Source organism: Urocampus carinirostris, chromosome 14, assembly GCF_059441175.1.
Source record: "Urocampus carinirostris isolate Australia breed hairy pipefish chromosome 14, RoL_Ucar_1.0, whole genome shotgun sequence".
Taxonomy (NCBI): domain Eukaryota; kingdom Metazoa; phylum Chordata; class Actinopteri; order Syngnathiformes; family Syngnathidae; genus Urocampus; species Urocampus carinirostris.
Genome location: NC_142362.1, coordinates 32,405,139 through 32,425,046, shown reverse-complemented (window position 1 = coordinate 32,425,046; position 19,908 = coordinate 32,405,139). Strand labels below are relative to the sequence as shown.

The window sequence follows — 19,908 nt, the reverse complement described above, 5'->3', positions numbered from 1 at the left end:
AAACTGGAACAATACCTGGACAGGAAATACCAACAGGAAAACAGGACGGAGTCAGAACCCACGTCTTGCGGGGCAGAGGTTCGTTGACGGACTGACAAAGGAAAAAGGAGAGCACTGAGCTCAAAAAGAAGAAAAGCCAATCTGTCAATGAGCTGCAGCTGGCCACCGTGACACAAAATGTCATAAATTTTATGAAACTGGTTAAAAATATAGTAAAACCCAGATTACAGAAAAAGTATTAACCAAAATAAGTAATCTGTAGGGCCTCCCTAGCCACAGTGACTAGAAATGATAGGAAAAATGTTATACACATAAAATTAGTGCCAGAAATAAATTTTTAGACATTTGACGTACAGTGTGCCACAAGTTTTATTAATGAGGTAAATTGTGCCTTGGATCAAAAAAGCGTTGACAAACTCTGCCCTGAATAATTTTCTCTACTGTATGAATCATTTAAACTCATCATGTTTGACATTGCTATAACAGTCACATTAAATATATACCATTAGATGTACTTAAATAAATTATGATATTTCAGCAACACAATATGCAGTACCGATTATTATTGTGGCCTCATTATGGAATAAATAGCTCACATTTTTGTCTCGAAAACATTTCAGGTCAGACAGCCTAACAACAACGGCATGCCCTTGTGTTGATAAAGTAAGATAACAGAAAAAGGGAAGTACAATTTGTATTGAATACTTTTGCTTTTGTTTCATACATTGCAGGTCATTTTCCTAGAATGTTTTTTCTTGCTTTTTAAACCTTATATATTTGTTCCCAAAACACCTCCATTGCACAACAATTGTCAAGACCAGAACAGAAGTAGGACCCAGATGCGTAACGTTACTCACAAGTTTATTGAAATACAGAAGAAAAGCAGCGCCAGCGATCCGGTGCTCACTGGACGCGGGAAGCAAGCCGCACTAACGGGATCAGAACGTGTTCCGAATGTAGAAGTGGGTCTTCCGGAGCGGGAGATCGTAGCGTAGTCAGGCGGAAAAACAGATCGATAGCCGGGACAGGAGATCAGAACGTGGTCAGGGTCGAAAAAAGGGTCCGGGACGGGAGATCAACGGACGAGTGGAAAATGGGTGACAATACATGACCGACGGGAGTCAGAGTCAAAAATGCTTGCCTTGTGAAAACAGAGGTTCGCTGATGGACTGACAACAGGCGAGTGAAAAGACTTTGCTGAAGTAGGACAGGGAACCAATCAGGCAGCCAGCTGCAGCCGGCGCCAGACGAGTAGGTACAGGTGAACATAATGAGTCATCATGACAACAATATACAAAACGGCAAAATGGATGACTTTCTTTCCCAACAATCTGGTAAATGAATACAACCACCAGCCGCAATTATCAGGCCACAAAAGTCACTAAAAATCATTTTCGTCCTCATTTAACTTAGACCTGTGCATTTGCTGCAGAAGTTCTGGTGCTCATGGTCACTGCAGAGATTCTGCTGCTGCCGCTGAGTCCATTACTGCTTCTTCTACTGCTGATGATAGTACTACCACCACCACTAATATGACTGCTTCGACCTGTACTTCTACCAGTAGCATGACTAATATCAGTACCTAGTGTTTTTCTGTCGTGTCTTTCATTTGAGAGAGACACCTTCTTCTTAACGGGCACAACTGCATAAGGATCCGGGAACATGTAAGCAGGTTCCACTTCGTAACTGAAACAAAAATAAAGAGATAGTTATCATTATTTTATGTGAATGTTCACACATGGAATGTCAACATTAGTACCTGGATTGGCATCCTTCCCTTCCAGCAAAGATACTGTAAATAAGACCTCCAACCACCAGTAATGTTGAGCCTCCCCAGCCTATAAACACGCCGACACCGATTTCAAACCTAAATGGAAGATCATGCCCTATTTCATTCATATTAAAGGATACCTTTTTAGTGAAAAGGACATTGAAATGACTTCAACAATAGTTTCTGCACTTCCTCCCCACAGTTACATCGCTGTGTGGATATTCTCACTTTTGTTCTCTGTAGTTAGGATCCTGGAATTCTGCTCTTATTTTGTTGCCATAATAAGAGAAAGCAGTCATGGAACACAACCCTGAAAGAAAAACACAGTAAGGATGTATTGTTATAATACTGTAGAATGTCACTGAATACAGAGTCATATTTCTAGGACTTTTTCTAAATAGTCTTTTTTTCATTAAATCATCACATTATTCATTCGATAGTAGTTTATGATTATCCCACGCAGGAACGGTCAGGCTGCTGTGGCGGCAATTGAACCCCTGGCCTCTACACTAATCACCCAACCGCCATCTCGCCAGGCCAAATTATATATTTTGCCTTTTTCGTTTTATTATTTATTCCGTTGTTTTTAGTTTCATACTGATAACATAGCAACGGAACTATTCTGCACCAGCGTCAGAGTTTGTATAAATACGAAAGTAGATGAGGGACGCACGGAGAAAGGCACATTCCTTTAAAGTAGAATCAAATTACATTTTAACTTTAACACATTAGCTTTTTTCAGTAATGCGCACAACACTGTCTACAGTATAACTTTAGTTGGAACTCAAAATAAGGTGAGAAGACATCAATGGATTTTGAGCTTGCAAGGAAGACCGGGAGAAGTGTTCTCAGATCAAAATATTCCATCCCTTCCTAAGGCCCCTTCTCATTTTATTAAATCTTATAGGTTACAAAAACAGATCAGCCCTAAAGGTTGTGGCTATCAAAGAACAGCAACATGATCAGCCGATCTCAACAACAATTAACAACGAGGTGTGTGTGTGGTTGTGTGTGTGTGTGTTTGTGTGTATGTGTGTGAGTGTTTGTATGTGTGTGTGTGTGTATGACTACCAGCAAAGAGGTAATTCATCCCCCCAGCAAATGTCACTCTGGCCTTGGCCAACTCCGAACCGCCAATCTTGGTACACTTCATCCCAACCATGACCAGGACGGAACCAAAGAACGCCAGGATAATGCCAGTGATGATGAGAGCGCGACACATGTGAATGTCCCCTGCAAAGAAAGGTTCTTAAGCAATTGGTTTTAGCTCGAGTACAAAATTGGGCAAAAGGGTTGCAGTTCACAGACATATACAGCTGATGTTGTATTGCAAATAAATGATTAAATGCCTGATGAGCAGGATCCTGGGTGCGTTGTTTTCAATAAACAATGATTGTAGATCATACAATGGCTTGCAAAACTATTTGGTCCCCTTGAACTTTGTGACCTTTTGCCAGATTTCAGACTTCAAACATTAAGATATAAAACTGTAAATTCCTGTGAAGCATCAACAATAAGTTGGACACAATCATGAAGTGGAACACACTTTATTGGATATTGTAAACCGTTTTAACAAATAAAAAACGAAAAAGTGGGTGTGCAACATTATTCAGCCACATAGACTTAATACTTTGTAGCGCCACCTTTTGCTGCGATTACAGATGCAAGTCACTTGGGGTATGTCTCTATCAGTTTTGCACATCGAGAAACTGATATTTCTGCCCATTCCTCCTTGCAAAACAGCTCGAGCTCAGTGAGGTTGGATGGAAAACCTTTGTGAATAGCAGTTTTCAGTTCTTTTCACAGATTCTTGGTCATTCTAACACCACAATGTGTTTTTGGTGAACCATTCCATTGTAGCTTTTGCTTTATGTTTTGGATCATTGTCTTGTTGGAAGACAAAACTCCGTCCCAGTCTCAGGTCTTTTGCGAACTCCATCAGGTTTTCTTCCAGAATGGTCCTGTATTTGGCCCCATCCATCTTCCCATCAATTTTAACCATCTTCCCTGTCCCTGCTGAAGAATAGCAGGCCCAAACCATGATGCCGCCACCACCATGTTTGACTGTGGGGATGGCGTGTTGAGGGTGATGAGCCGTGCTGCTTTTAAGCCAAACTTAACGTCTCGCATTGTTGCCAAAAGGTTCGATTTTGGTCTCAGCTGACCTGAGCACCTTCTTCCATATGTTTTAGTGTGTCTCCCAGGTTGCTTGTGGCAAACTTTAAACGACACTTTTTATGGATATCTTTAAGAAATGGCTTCCTTCTTGCCACTCTTCCATAAAAAAACAGATTTGTGCAGTATATGGCTGATTGTTGTCCTATGGACATATTGTCCCACTTCAGCTGTAGACCACTGAAGTTTATCTAGAGTGATCATGGGCCTCTAATCAGTTTTCTCCTTGTATGAGCTGAAAGTTTAGGGGGACACGCCGATCTTGGTAGATTTGCAGTGGTCTGATACTTCTTCCATTTCACTATTATTGCTTGCACAGTGCTCCTTGGGATGATTAAAGCTTGGGAAATCTTTTTGTATCCAAATCCAACTTTAAACTTCTCCACAACAGTATATCGGACCTGACTGTTGTGTTCCTCGTTCTTCATGATGCTCTCTGTGCTTTTAACATACCTCTGAGACTATCACAGTGCAAGTGCATTTATACAGAGACTTGATTACACACAGGTGGATTCCATTTATCATCGTTAGTCATTTAGATCAACATTGAATCATTCAGAGATCCTCACTGAATTTCTGGACAGAGTTTGCTGCACTGAAAGTAGAGGGGCTGAATAATTTTATTCACCCACTTTTTCGTTTTTTATTTGTTCAAAAAGTTTAAAAGATTCATAAAGTGTGTTCCACTTCATGATTGTGTCCCACTTATTGTTGATGCTTCACAAGAAATTACAGTTTTATATCTTGATGTTTGAAGTCTGAAATGTGACAACATTTTAAAGTTCAAAGGGCCCAAATAGTTTCGCAAGCCACTCTATATGTCAGAATCAAGGCCCCTGGGCCAGATGTGGCCTGTGTTTTCTGTGGCCCTTCAGAAAATCTTAATACATTATTGTTTCATACACCAGGAATTATTGTGTATTTTCTCACTGTAGAATAGGTCTGGAAACGTTTGTTGTTCATGGTTAGTTATTTTTTCACGTTATTAATTTGTATTTATCTATTTTATACCATTATAATTTGATTTTTTTAGGTGTTTAATGATTGAAAGTTGCTACTATTGTTAAACACCTCTTATGCTAAAAAAAATAAAAATTTGGGCTACGGATGGTGCCTGGATAATAACGGCTAGATCATATATGGCTCTTTTCATGAGTACATATAAGAGGTAAGATCGGTCCAAAAAAAATGCAGCCTGACCAGAGCTGGCCTGCAGGTATTGAAACCTGGCCAGATTCAAAACCCAACTAATTATCTTGATTTGAGAGGCTCGGCCTGAAGTAAACCCGAAGCTCAGGCATAGTGAGCGTTTTGGCACCGAAGTAACACGCTCCGGCTGAAGTAGGCATCTCCAGGCTTACGTCTGGACGAGTCCCTCAAATCAAGAGTGCACTTGTGTGCAGAAGTGCACCTTAGGGCGAAATGCCGCGAAATGAAACTGAACTAAATGGCACCGAAAATAAAATCTTATTCTGCAGATTACAAAATGCAAATAGTGAAGTATTAAGCCGAAAAGCTGAAAGTTTGTAAAGCTTATAAGCTATGTGTGAGAGGCAGAAATGACGTCTGACGAAAGCCACATAGAGGCGGAAAGAGGAAGCGGCGCATCTTCTACCGTGACACAGAGGATGAAAATTTCTTTGGATTTAGTGATGTGGTGTTAAATTGATAGTTTGGTAAGTATGGTCGTTATGATAGAGTTATCATAATAATAATAATAATAATAATAATAATAATAATAATAATAATAAATCTTACTCAAGTAAAAGTACTGTTACTTTAGTAAAAATATTACTCGAGAAGAAGTAGACACCAGTCGTCTAAATACTAACTAGTGTAAAAGTAAGTGCATGCTGTGCAGATCCTCCACGAAGAAAAAAAAAACTCCCAGCGGGAGAAAAGCCCAGCCTGACATGCCCCGACTCAATGAATGTCATTTGATGCATGAGCCCGGCCTGACATTCGGGTTGATGCAGACCGGGGCCCAAGATCGTATACCTCCAGTGCACATGGCTCAAAGATAAAATTCCCTCATGCAAATCAGTTGCGTGTTGATCCACCTCTAATTTGTCCCTAATATAATTAGACACGAAAAAAGCAAGGCAGCAAAGAAAATTTTTGACAGTAAATAAACGACTAAGTTTGCACTACAGTTTACAGTCAAGGTGTCACATTAACAGACCCTGTTTTGGCTGTACGTCGCAAAGAAATCCCTCATAAGAAAGCTCATTAAAAATGTGTGTTTTCTGTTGAGACACTTTATGATAAAAACCCACAGAGAAAATACTGTAAACTTCCAAAAGCACCAGCCAAGTACGCAAAGTAATTTGATTGGGTGAGAGGTAGAAGTGGACTGATTTGATTGGGTGAGTGGTGGGTCTTAACAGATCTCTGCACATAGCACGCGTCCTTCTCCCTTGCAGGTGCCCACTGCACTATTTTCCAGTATTTTGTGACATTTTTACAAAAGAACTGCTTGCACCTTGTTCTGAAACTATTCTTCATGAAAAAATTAAAGGCGTAAATGAGCCTCAACGTTCTTAAGTAACAGAGGGAGGGAGACAAGATTTAAGTGTTCTATTTGTTTACATGGGACACCGGGTGTGGCATTGTAATAATATCATAAATTTTATAAAATTATTTAACGTCACACAGTGAAATAATAAAATGCACCTTTGTCTGGAGAAAGGATTTTGCATTTTTGTTGTAATTTGTCTTATCTATACAGTGTTGCTCTATCCCCCCCAAAAATGTAAAATATTTAGCTATTATAGCTTTTTGTGTCCAAAAGGCTGCCGACCCCTGTTCTAGCATCTTCTCATTTAAAAGTTGTCAAAAGAGATTAAATGCGCATAATACACCATAAAAAATATTTTAAGGAGTGAGCACATATTTAGCTATAGCAGTTAGTTTCTCTTGGCTCTAGTACCCCATTGCAATTAATCTAGGGGTCGCTCGCCGCGTCTTGCACATTACCAACTAGCTGACATCACAGACGCAGTCACGAGCTCTGTTAGCATTCGTAACTAGCATTAACAACCAGCATTGGCATCTGATGTTGTTCATTTAAAACACAGGAAATTTAAAATGAATGTACTGGAATGATATTTTCTTTCATTTTTGGCTGTAATTGTTAGTTGATTTGTACGTATGCACACTTTCATATATGAATAAATGAGTTCATCTATTGAAACATTGTTCTGTTGACAGATAATCTACGTAATTTTCTGTTTTATTTCTATCTTACTAAAATTGTTTTCAGACATATTGTGATTAAGGGTTATACAAATAAAAATGACTTGATTTGACAACCCTAACTGGACTTGAACACTGAATCTCTGCACCATGTAACTGCGCACTAACCGCCCTTCCACCATGTCACACATACACACTGGTAATCATTTATTTGCACCTAGGCCAGTCTCAAAGCCCTACTTTGTAAGTATTTTGCCTAATCATCCCAACATTATTTTTATTTACTTTTTTCTCATTTAAGACTTTATTACATGTTTATCCTGGATTTCCACATCTAATCACGTTGAAAACAAAGTTTACTGTGTTGTTATCAATGAGAATAAAGACAATTCTAATTTTTTTTTAAATCTGAGGATTTTGTAGTGTTAAGGTGCAAAAACAAAACAAACACAAAAAAAGTGAAAATGTATACGTTTAACCGGTGAGCACATTTTAAATAATGTTTTTTTTTGTAGTTTATTTTTCAATACTCAAAGGTTAACATTCCAAAAAGTCCAGTAAGTATTTAAATAAATAAAGTAATTAAAAAAAAAGAAGTAAAATTACCTCGCAAATGATTAAGAAAGGATGCGAACGACTCCCAAAATCAGGTATCAGTAGCAGTCCTGAGACCACACTTGTTTTAAAGGGGCAGTTGTATTATTTGACCACTGGATGTCACTGTGTATTGTAGTGCAACCTACAAGTGGTAAAAAGCTAAATTATTTATACAAACTACGGAGACTGAAAGAGATGAAAACGCACCATTTCACTTCTCTTTTGTTTACCCAGTCTTTTTTAGGTTTTTGAGGACTCGGAGTAGTAAGATGGCGGCCAATTATATGAACTTGCTCTATGTGAGCCTGATGCAATGTAAAATAAATGCTTTTACTCGACCCAAGAGTATTTACAAAACAAAATGCATGTTCATACGAGTTTATAGAGTTTTGCTTATTATTTAACTTTACATTGGCTATATTTTTACTGATGAAGTTGTTATTACTACAAGGAAGTGCTAAAAATACACATTTTTGTTACTGATTAATGTAAAGAGCTACCAGTTATAAATGTATTTCTAAAATAACGTGACCATAATATGTTTTTACTATGTTAATACCAGGTTGTAATTATTAGAGTTTTTAATAATTTCAGTCACCATTAAAGATTGTGCCAGTTGGAAATCAAACGTCACAATGATAGTTTTAGAACCAGTCTGCAGAATACTCAATTGCAGACCCCTGTTTTACTGGCATTTTACAACGAGGAAGATGAAAATAGATAAAATCATAAAATTTTAAAAGGTCCAAAAATTTTTACTTGCTTACGCCATCTTCTGTAAAGCATCATTACATCCTCTGTCAAGCTACTAGTGTGGGGCGTGCAAGTATATGCATTCCGTAGACACGCTTGAACCAACTGGTTTTAATCTTTTTGGGGGTTTGTATTGGTGTTTGGACTGTATTGGAAACAGTTATTTTCTTCCTTTACTATTTTCAAGCTACACTAGGAGAAAACTGCGAGGACAAGCGTGTAATCACTCTACAACCCCTCATCCCTGCTTTCTAAGTCCCGATCAGTTTTGATAAAAGGAATATAAAAGCAGATAGGGCTGGTGGAAAAAAAATAAATAAAAGTTCTATTAACTCAGATGGGTATCGTTAACACTAGCAGTTACCTTAATAGAGAAAACATTCTACTTTCATCTTTTTAAGAAAACTTCAAACAACGCACCCCACCTTTAAAGAAAATTTGGTAAAATTTTAAGATATTTTCTATTAAACAGGTCATTTTTGAGAGTAGAGGAAATGTTATGTAGTAGTACTATCTGGCATTGTTATCCAAAAAATAATAAAAGCTCCTTGAGCTCAATTGAGCATTGTTTACATATACTTAATAGAAAATGTATTCTACTTTCAACTTTCTAAATACATCTCAAAACCACGCGACCCAACATTATTGTTATTTGCATACTCAAATAATAAACTTTTAGAATTTTTGTATCAAAACTCAAATGGTGTACTTACAGTTGAGCGCAAGCAAGGACGGGATGCCCTTGCAGTCAGACACACCAGTAGAATCAGAAATGCAGTCCTTCCACAAGTTAGAAAAGTAGTTGGAGGTGGTCAAGACAATGCTCCCCACCTCAGACCAGGTCCAGATCTCAGTGGGCATGGTGGAGCACACCAGGATCCATCCGGACACGCACACCACAAAGCAACCTATCTCCATGTACATCACCACAGTCCTGTAACCCATTCTTGCTCGGAAATTTATCAATGGGATTCAAATAAGTCAGGGTGAGAGCTTCGCAGGGCAGCACAATGCATTAGTGTTTGCCCTCATAAGGATCATGAAGATGGCAAGGCCGTTTGTATGTGCGTCACCTCTCGTGTTTAATGAGGGCTGCCGTGATGTGTTTGTTGTCAATAGGCAATCAAAACACTCGCCTGCATGACTCTAGTTGTGGGAGGTGACCATCTTGTTGCTGTCAAAATGAAAGTCGCGGCTAAAATCAAATGACTATTAGGTACGAAAGACCAATGCAGCCATATGTGGAAATGAATAAATACAAAAATACCTACAAATACAGTGGCTCCCTTTTCTCTTAGCTCGGTCAACTGACTCCAGAAGTTCTTCCAAATTATTTAATGTGGACCTGAATGACTATTAATTATAAAAAGAGTTCATTAAGTCTCAGTTTAAATGCACCTGCTCTGTGATGGGCTCAGAGATCTGTAAATGCAGACACAGGAGAACAGACAGCATCAGTATGACCAAAGAACACCCCAAACAAGTCCGGGATAATGTTATGAAAAAGTTCAAAGCAGGAATAGTGTACAAGAAGACTTTAGAACATTTGCACATTTCCCATGGCACTGTGTAAGTTGTAATATCAGAATGGAGAGGGCATAAAACCACTGCAAACCTACCAAGACTTGGCCGTCGCTCTGAACATTCAGCCCAAACAAGGAAATAAATAATCAGAACAGCAATGAAGAGGGCCCTGATCACATTGGATGACCTGCAGGCATACACAGCTGAGGTGGGACAATTCGTGCATAAGACAACTATTACTTTGCATAAATCTGCCCCTAGTGGAAGAGTGGCAAGAAGAACGCCCTTTCTGAAAGGATACTATAAAAAAAAAAGCCTGTTTGTCACTTTATGGGCTAAGAGTAAAGTGGGAAGTTGGCCTAAGAGTAACGCTGCACATCACCCTGAAAACACCATCCCCACTGTCAAACATGGTGGTGGCACCATCGTTCTCTCTGGTTGCTTTCTTCAGCAGTGACTAGGACGATCGATGGGGTCAAATACACGCCGATTCTGGCAGAAAAGTTGTTGCCGTCTGCAAGAGACCTGAGAATAAGGCACAAGTTTACCTTCCAACAGGACAACGACCCTAAATATAAAGCTAAATCTACAATGGGGTAGTTTAAAACAATACAAAGGTATTAAAATGGCCCAGCCAAAGTCCAGACCTTGATCCATAGCGCATTTGTGGAAGGATCTGAAAAATGCTCAATGATCACAATCAAACTTTAAGGAACTTAAGCTGTTATGCAAGGAATAATGGGCAAATATTTATGTTATAAGGTCGGCAAAACTTATGTACATACCCAAAAAGACTTTTGGCTGTAATCGCTGTAAAAGGACGTTGTACAGAGTGTTAACTCGAATGGGGACAATATATTGCAACGCCTAATTTTCAATTTTTTATTTGTTAGCGCAATATAAAATGTTGAATACATTTGGTTTCTTCCCACAACAGTGTCGCACATGTTATTGATTCTTGGAAATATTTTAAGGTTTTTTTTTTTTGTCTATAAGTTTGAAGCTTGGAATATAGCAATATTTCGAAAAGTTCTTGGGGGCCGTTACTTTTGCAAGGCACTGTCTATCCTGTAAACAAACACATAAATAAATCACATAATACCTAAATACATGCCATGAAGGCAAATCATTTATATATTTATGTTTATGTTTTTATTTTATTTTTTTGGGGAACTCTCTCTCTTTTTTTTGTTATTTATTCAGTCATGTATTTTGACGCATCAATACTCTCCATTACTCAAGTGGAAGCAGTGTTGAGCAATATCAACGGACACAAAGCTGCACGCCCTGATGGAGTGTTCTCAGAGCATGTGCTGGAGAGCGCATTGCTCCTGGGTACTCCCAACGCGGTCCTTTGAGCTGGTAGTTGTCTGAGCGTCTGTGATACCTCTGCAAGACTCCTGTTAAACTCTGTGAAATGCCTAGTTCTGTGAATTTGCCTGCGTTTGATCCTGTTTTATTTTTGGCCTGATTTGTTTGATTTTGACAACTCTTTTGTTCGGATTTCAATTCTCTTCTGCGACCATCGATCCCCGGATCGAGTGTGCACACATTTCTCCTCTCCCTAATCAATTGTGAGTACGTTACGCTATAGGGTTCTCCTTCCTGTTTCTTTCCCTGGTCTCTGACAATCTATCCATCCATCTATCTATCCATCTATCCATCTATCTATCTATCTATCTATCTATCTATCTATCTATCTATCTATCTATCTATCTATCTATCTATCTATCTATCTATCTATCTATCTATCTATCTATCTATCTATCTATCTATCTATCTATCTATCTATCTATCTATCTATCTATCTATCTATCTATCTATCTATCTATCTATCACTCTGTCTGTCTGTCTGTCTCTTTTTTTTCCCCAATCGACAGTGAGAGTGCTATTTCTACCATGTGACCCCTGAGCTCAAATGAATTTGGCATCCTTGGTTTAAATCATGGAGCAGTGCAGTGGTTAGCACGTGTGCGGCACAGTTCTGAGATCGTGGGATCGAACCTCCTGTGTGGAGTTTGCACGTTCTCCCCATGCTTGCATAGGTTTCCTCCGGGTACTCCGGTTTCCTCCCACATACCAAAAACATGCATGTCAGGTTATGTGGCCGGTCCAAATTGTCCCAAAGTGTGAATGAGCGAGTGAGTTTTCTGTCCCTGTGTGCCTTGCGACTGGCTGGCAGCCAGTTCAGGGTGTCCCCTGCCCACCGCCCGAAGATAGCTGGGATGGGCTCCAGCATCCCCCGCGACCCTACTAAGGATAAGTGGTGCAGATAATGGATGAATGGGTTTAAATAATTTAACCAATAGCAGAAATACCTTGTAAATATGTTCCCTGTATGTTTATCCTGGAGTGCCAGGTCTAATCTCCTTGTAAACAATGTACACGACGTTATCAATGACGATCAAGACAGATCTAATTCTGAGTAATGGTAAAACCAGGAAAGTAAAAACCATGCCAGATTTGACCTTGAACACAGGTTTATCAACCTAAAATTCCAATCTCTTTCCAACAGTGATAATTGACAAAAGTTTGAAATCATGGTTTTATTATTTTTTCATAAAAAAATGTAACTAAACGAATAAAACAAAATGATTTTACATTCAATGTAATTTGCCGACTGGCCAAACAATAACAGCTTTTTTTGTTCTTGTTGTTTTCTCCGTTGAACATTCAAACTCTTCCCTGCAAAACTCTGCTTGCTGTGGCTCCTTCGCAGTAAAAGCAATCAAAAAGAAACTATTTCCGGGATTACACAAACGCATTCCTTTCGGAGAACCTCGCTGGTATAGTTGCCGAGAGTTGGGAAATTCTGGAGCTGCTAGATCGTCCCGAGCCATAATAAGTCCCGTAGAGCCGGTTGGGTCTGTAGTACATGCTTCTACCTCGCGAACGGGGGTCAATATATGTACCCGGTCTGTAGGCATACACCACTTGACTGCACAAGGGAATAAAAAAATCATCAAGTTATAACCAACATGGTGACAAATTAGGAAAGTACATCAATTCTGAAATACCTTTTTGGTATGACCACTCTGAACACAGTCACTGCGTAAAATAGAGCTCCTATGATGATGAAAAAACTTCCAACCAATCCGAGAAATATAGGAGGGCCCAAGTCATACCTTGAGTTTTGGAACGGATAGAGGTGTTAAAAGGTGCTCTAGGAAAATAACATAGTGGCATGCTTTTTTTATGTTTGTATCACAAGCTGTAAATTCAAGTGTAAATACGAGCATTTCGTGAAGCAGCGATATGGGTAAGTCATACTAAAAATATTGGGAAATTGTCTAAAATATATTAAAATATTGATGCCTTTGAACAACATACATGCCTTGCAAAAGTATTGACCCCCCTTCCCCCATATCTTTTTAACATATTGCCATATTTCACGCTTCAAACTCATAGATAAGAAATGAAATATTGTCACGGTTGCCATGTCGCCCAATTGGCCCCGCCCATGTGGCGCTAGCTGCGGCTCATTGACAGATTGGCATTCCTTCTATTTAAGCTCAGTGCTCTCAATCACCTTTCGGCAGTCCGTCAACAATCCTTTGCACCGCAACACGTGGGTTTTTACTCGGTCCTGTTTCCCGTTGGTATTTCCTGTCTGGTATTGTTCCGTTTATTTTGTCCTGTTTAATATCGGTTTCCAGTTTCGTTCCCGTCTAGTTTTTCCTGTTTAATTTCGATATCCTGTTTTGATATCAATCCTGTCTGTCCCGACCTGTCCGGTAGTGACCCCATCTGTCCGATATCTGCTCGGGCAATTGGTATCGATCTCGTCGGGCTCTGGCTTCCCGTCATTCCACGCCAGACTGCTGCCAAACGTGCATGACTCCCCGTTTCCCGTAAAATAAAAGGCTTGTGTGAGAAACATCACGCATTTGGGTCCTGACAAATATTTTGTAAGAATCAACAACATGTAACACACAATCAATATAATAAACCAAACTCTTCCAGCATTTTATACTGTGCTATCATATGAAAACTTTAATAGTAGGCGGTGCAAAAATATTGGCCCCCTTTTTGTTAATACTGTACAACCTTCTTTTGCTTTGTTCACAGCCAAAAGTCCTTTTGGATATGTTTTGCACATCTTGAAACAAAAATATTTGCCCATTCTTACGAACAGTTTAAGTTCCTTGAGGTTTGATGGTGATCGTTTGCGCACAGCATTTTTCAGATCTTTCCACATATGTTCTATACAGTAGAACTGAGATCTGGACATTGAATCTGCCAAAATACTTTTCATTTACAAGTTTTACACAATGAAATGAAATATTTATTTTCAACAAGACTGCTCAAACAAACATGAATAAGGAAAGTGTTCTAATTGGACAAAAATCTCCCTTGCAGTGCATTGTAACCATATTTAACAAAAATAAACATGATAATTGTTCTCCTTTTAGGCGGACATGGGAAAGTCCTTAATAAGTGCTAATTGACAAATGATAAACAGTAAACATACATTAGGCCCTTACCAGCCAGGTTCTCATCTCCGGAAGCATTTTTGTCCTTTCTCAGGCTGTAACGATTTTCCCTGTCTCTGTTGAAGAACAGTAACCCCAGAGTATGATGCTGTCACTACCATGTCTGACAGTGTTTTCAGGGTGATGTGCATTGTTACTATTACGCCAAACAGAACACTTTGAAAAAGTTAATTTTTGGTCTCATCTCACCAGAGCACATTGTTCCATATATCTCCTAAGTGACCTCCTTGCTAACACCAAAGGGGTCTTTCTAGGTATTCTTTCAGAATGGGCTTTCTTCTTGCTAGTCTTCTATGAAGGTCAGCTTTATGCAAAGTACGACTAATAGCTGTTTTATGAACAGATTGTCCCACCTCAGGTGTGTATGCCTGCAGTTCATCCAATCTGATTAATTATCCTCTTGATTGCTTTTCTGATTAGTTTTCTTCTTGTTTGGGCTGACGGTCTAGAGCAGGGGTCGGGAACCTTTTTGACTCAAAGAGCCATAAAAGCAAAATATATTAATTTTATTTTGGGAAAGAGCCATACCATATATTATGAGACAAATTTACTAAATTGCTAAACCCGCGCCCCAGACAAAAGCTTAGTCTTCAGCACATTTATTTTTGATGATTTGATAAAAATTATGAAAAGAGAATAATGCCAGAGCCCGTGTCCCAAAATCAACAAACATACCATTTTAAACTTGTGTCTTTCTTGCAATTACTCAAGATCGGTTAAACTCATTTTGACCCTTTTTTTCATACATATTGGTTTCAAAACCAGATGTAAGCAGTTATTTTGTAAAAACGTCACAACATTCTGCAAACAGGGAGCCTGATGTGCTTATCTATGGCGCAGACGGCGTAGGGCGAGAGATGGGAGGGAGTGCTTGCACTTTTTGCATAGCTCCACCCATCCCTCCCACTCACCCAATCAAAAAACTTTAAGTTCTCTTCCGGTGTTTTGACGTATTTACAGTGTGTTCTGTGGATTCATCATAAGGTATCTGAACACTGAAGACAGATAATATAGTGAGCTTTTATATAACGGATTCTTTAGCGATGTACAGCCAGAACGAGTTTTTTTTTTTTTTTTTTTCGTGTGACACCTTGACTGTAAATTGTAGTGAAAAACGTGCCCTATATATTCTGCCAAGCACTACTTCGATGTCAGCTTTGGTTTGGCTTTGTGTGTACCTGAGCACGATTAGTAGTTTACGTTTTGGACGAGATGGAGAAAATTTGCATGCAATCGAATTTGTCTCCGAGCCACAGGTACTTATAGAAAGAGCCATATATGGCTCGCGAGCCATAGATTCCCGACCCCTGGTCTAGAGGGACGGACAAGTTGTGGTGGGTTTGCAGTAGTTTTATGCAGCGGGGGCAATATTTTAGCGACACCTACTTTTCAGTATTTTTCTTTGTAAATATAAAATTAAAAAAAAATTCACATGGTGTTGGTTCTTAGATTGATTATTTTAGCTTGAAATTTGAAGCCTGAACTGTGGCAATATTGGGGGGGGCGATACTTTCGCTAGGCAAAGTATATACAAGAAAATTTCTAATGAAACCACACAATGCTTCATCATTTGCATAAAATTAAAAGGTCTCATGAAAATATACCGTAAGCGTCCAGGTTCTAAGTTGGGTGCAAAGGCATTCCTGGCAACCCTGTTAATGTACAAGCAGTAGGCCGCAATATCAGACACCCCTACAAACAGAGCGCCACATGTGAAGAAATCATTCGCACATGAAAAAAATGAGGCGCGCTCGTTTTACTCACCACCCACAAAATGAAATACTGCACCGGCAAAAAGCATCTTGTCCTTGCTTTTGTTGTCTCCGCCAAGGTAGGTGCACTCCATTCCCAGGAAGCACAAGATGGCAGCTAGGAAACCAAGAGTCAGGCCGCACATCAGGAGGCCTCGCACACCCTGGACATAAGCTTTGACGGTCCGTTTGGATCAAAACAGCAAAGTGAGAAATTCAATGATTCGCTTTCAACTTTCACCCCAAAATATGTTCAACATGACTCTAGCTCAGGGGTGTCAAATATGCAGCCCTTGGGCCAAATCAGGCCCACTGACAGGTCGAACCCGGCCACTGAAACAACGCAGAAGCGCTAGACAAAGACCAGCTGCAGTTTTAAATATGTCCACTGGGTGTCACCAAAGACAGGCACTACTGTACTCACAAAGCAAATCTCATTGTCTTTTTCTTTCTCTTGTTTCTCTCTTTTATCTCTCCCCCTCTGACCCTCTCTATCTCTCTCTCTCTTTTTTTTTCTTTTTATTTATCTCTTTTTTATCTCTCTTTATCCCACTCTCTTTCTCTCTTTGTCTCCGTCGCTCTCTCCTTGTTTTTCTTCTTGAATGTGTAAAACTGGAGTGTCATGCCCAATTTCATTGTCACAATATGTTAGCCCATTTGTAACAATGACAATAAAGGTATATTCTATTCTATTGTATTGTATTCTATTCTATTCTATTCTATTCTCACTTATAATGTCTCTCTTTTCTCTCTCGTTCTTTTTTTGTCTCTCTTTTAAACATGTCTCTTTTTTGCTTTTTCTCTCTTTCTGTCTTTTGCTTACTCTTTCTTTTTTCTCTCTTCCTCTCTCTCATCCCCTCTCTCACCCATCTTTGTGTTTCTATCCTTCCTTTCTTTTGTGCTATCTCTCTCTCTTTGTCATTCTATATCCTGCTTTATCTCTATCCCTCTCTATTTCCCTGTTTCACTTTTTCTCTTGCTATTTTCTAACCTCTCTCTCTCTCTCTCTCTCTCTTTCTCTCTCTCATTATATTTCTCTCTCTCTATCTCTCTCTCTTTTTATATTTCTCTTTCTCTCATTATATTTCTCTCTCTTTCTCTCTAATCTACTAGTCCACACCTTGTGAAAGTTTCTTATCTCTACGTGACACCCCTGCTCTCGCTGCTGATAAACTGTTTGAGCTGTTTATATATATATATATATATATATATATATATATATATATATATATATATATATATATATATATATATATATATATTTATATATACACACACCAAAACTACAACGCATTTTTACGAGTACTATTTTTCCCAACATATATGTTAGCTTCATATTAAATGTTTGATTTGATGATTTAAGTCTTTTTATGCTTTTTATTCTTTTTAATTAACATGTTTACCGGAATTTGGAAACATTCCTGGTATATTTCATATCTAATATAGAAATAAGTTAAAGCTTCTTGAAACTTTTGCAAAGAAACCCAGGTGCAATTTTTAATTGTGTATTTTTTTTTAATCCATGCGTGTGCAAACGTATCGCCTCAACCGGCGTGTCTGTGACGTCTTTTTTAAGAAGAACATTGGGATGGTTTGTTTCCTCCAGTCTTCTCTGGTTGATAAATGGTAGTCAACGAATGCAGCTTTGGAAGTTGCACTTAGCTTTAGCGACATAATATAAATCAGAAGCACAAGAGAAAAATAAGCCGCAACACGTCAAACAATGACCTGCAGTTTTAAAGGTGTCCAGTGGATGTCACCAAAGACAGGTGTCGCTCCCAAAGCAAAACATCAATCGTAGCTGTATCGGCTGACCACTATTTATCAACCAGAGAACATTTTAGGGAACGCCCATCTCAATATGATTTTACTTAAAACGGGCGGATGGATATGCTGATTCAGGCAATACGATTGCACTCTCGTCTGGTGCATGGATGACTCTTTTTACCGGAACATTTGCTACTAAACTACACCATTTATCACCAGTGATTGAAAATATCGAATCAGGGGTATCCAACTTGTTTGAAGCTGAATATACAAAGGGCTACCAGTTTGATGTGCCTTGTAAATATAAATTTTCCATGTTATTACTATGTTATTAACGGGTTAATTTTTGGAAGTAGGGTTAAATAGATGCAGTCAACCCCTAAAAAATCACAATGACCCAGCACTGGTGAGATATTTTCAGAACCAGGCTACTCAGCTGTCCCGCAGGGACCATATTGAGACCCCTGATTTAAATCATTTGTACTTAAATTAGTGTTTGTGTGTTATGTTTGTCATTTTCTAGTTTTCAAGGGTTTCTGTGAGTTACTATAAATAAACTCTGGTGGTAATGAGTTTAGTTTTATTTATTTATTTTTTTATAAATGCACAGTCGATAAATTGGGGAATTGAGGGGAGAAACTCTCAATTATAATCCCATAATCTTCAACTCATGAATCATCACTCTTTTTCTGCCAATAATTCAGTTATAAAAACCCTAGTGGTAATAAATATAATCGTTGTTTTTCTTTTCCCCCCTTTTTTCTACAAATAAACAGTTAAACAGTTGAGGAATTGAAAAAAAACCCTCAATAGCCACATTTTGATCAAATCTATCTCCCATTAATCATACTCGTAGATTAACCGCAAGCCTCTGAAGAGATCCCCAGCCCATCAGCTAAAGTACTCTTTTCATGCCATTAATTTGCTATTCCGGGCCTATCGAGTGTTTTTTTTCTACCATGTGGCCCTCAGTTAAACTAAGTTTGACCCTCCCCTGCTCTAGCACAATCTTACCAGTGACACTCCAAAGCACCGGGAAGTCTCTGCAGTTGGTGACGGCTGTGGAATCGGTGAAGCAGTCCTTCCACAAGTTGGACCAGTACCAGGCCACCTTGATGATAAAAGAACCTCCTTGGCCCCCCAACTGGGATATCCTCCAGAAGTCCATGGCCATGGTGCACAGCACAAACAGCCAGCCCAAGGTGGAAATCAGAAATCCGCTCACTTGGATCAAACGTTTACGCATCTCCAAAAGCCAAAAGGTCCACACAGTTGCCTTCAAATCTTCTCTTTTTTTTCTTTTCAGTGTGGAGAGAAGGTGGAGCAAGCTGTGTGCAATGTGTTATCAGAGTTGATGAGGGCACCAAACATGAGTGCAATGTCGATGTTTACTGTAAACTTTTGGGAGTGGGCCATCATGCTTTTACTTGCTAGTTTTATAACCTCTGTTAAAGGGAATGTGTGTATTTTAGTGCCACCTAGTGGTGAAAAGAAACTTTAGCCTAGGCACCCAACATGAGCGCATTGAGGATGTTTACTGTAAACTTTCACGAGTAAGCCATCATAATTTCCTTGCTAGCTTTCAAACCTGTGTTAAAGGGAGAGTGTGTATTTATTAGTGTCACCTAGTGGTAAAAAAACCCCAAAACTTCAGTTTAGGCGTCCTACTTGAACGCCTTGTGGATGTTTACTATGAACATTTAAGAGTGGGCCATCATAGTTATACGTGCTAGTTTTATAACCTGTGTTAAAGGGACAGTGCGTGTTTTTAGTGGCACCTAGTGGTAAAGAAAACTTCAGTTTAGGCTTCCTACATCAGTGCATGGTGGATTTTTACTGTACATTTCACAGGAGAGAGCCTTCATACTTATACCTGCTAGTT

At 39.0% G+C, this 19,908-nt stretch overlaps 2 protein-coding genes across 2 annotated transcripts; both read right to left on the bottom strand.

The window, feature by feature from the left end:
* Positions 1-844: 844 nt before the first annotated feature.
* Positions 845-9,586, bottom strand: LOC148353198 (claudin-10-like). The gene is made up of 5 exons (XM_088353248.1): positions 9,205-9,586; positions 2,843-3,004; positions 2,000-2,081; positions 1,760-1,867; positions 845-1,686 (listed from the first exon to the last, which is right to left on the bottom strand). Exons 1-5 carry the CDS (start codon positions 9,434-9,436, stop codon positions 1,410-1,412), a joined length of 861 nt encoding a protein of 286 aa, XP_088209374.1. The 5' UTR covers positions 9,437-9,586; the 3' UTR covers positions 845-1,409.
* Positions 9,587-12,528: 2,942 nt separating this feature from the next.
* Positions 12,529-19,376, bottom strand: cldn10l2 (claudin 10-like 2). The gene is made up of 5 exons (XM_088352343.1): positions 19,041-19,376; positions 16,273-16,434; positions 16,113-16,200; positions 13,033-13,140; positions 12,529-12,953 (listed from the first exon to the last, which is right to left on the bottom strand). The coding sequence occupies exons 1-5, from the start codon at positions 19,270-19,272 to the stop codon at positions 12,767-12,769; spliced, it is 777 nt and encodes a 258-aa protein (XP_088208469.1). The 5' UTR covers positions 19,273-19,376; the 3' UTR covers positions 12,529-12,766.
* Positions 19,377-19,908: the final 532 nt, after the last annotated feature.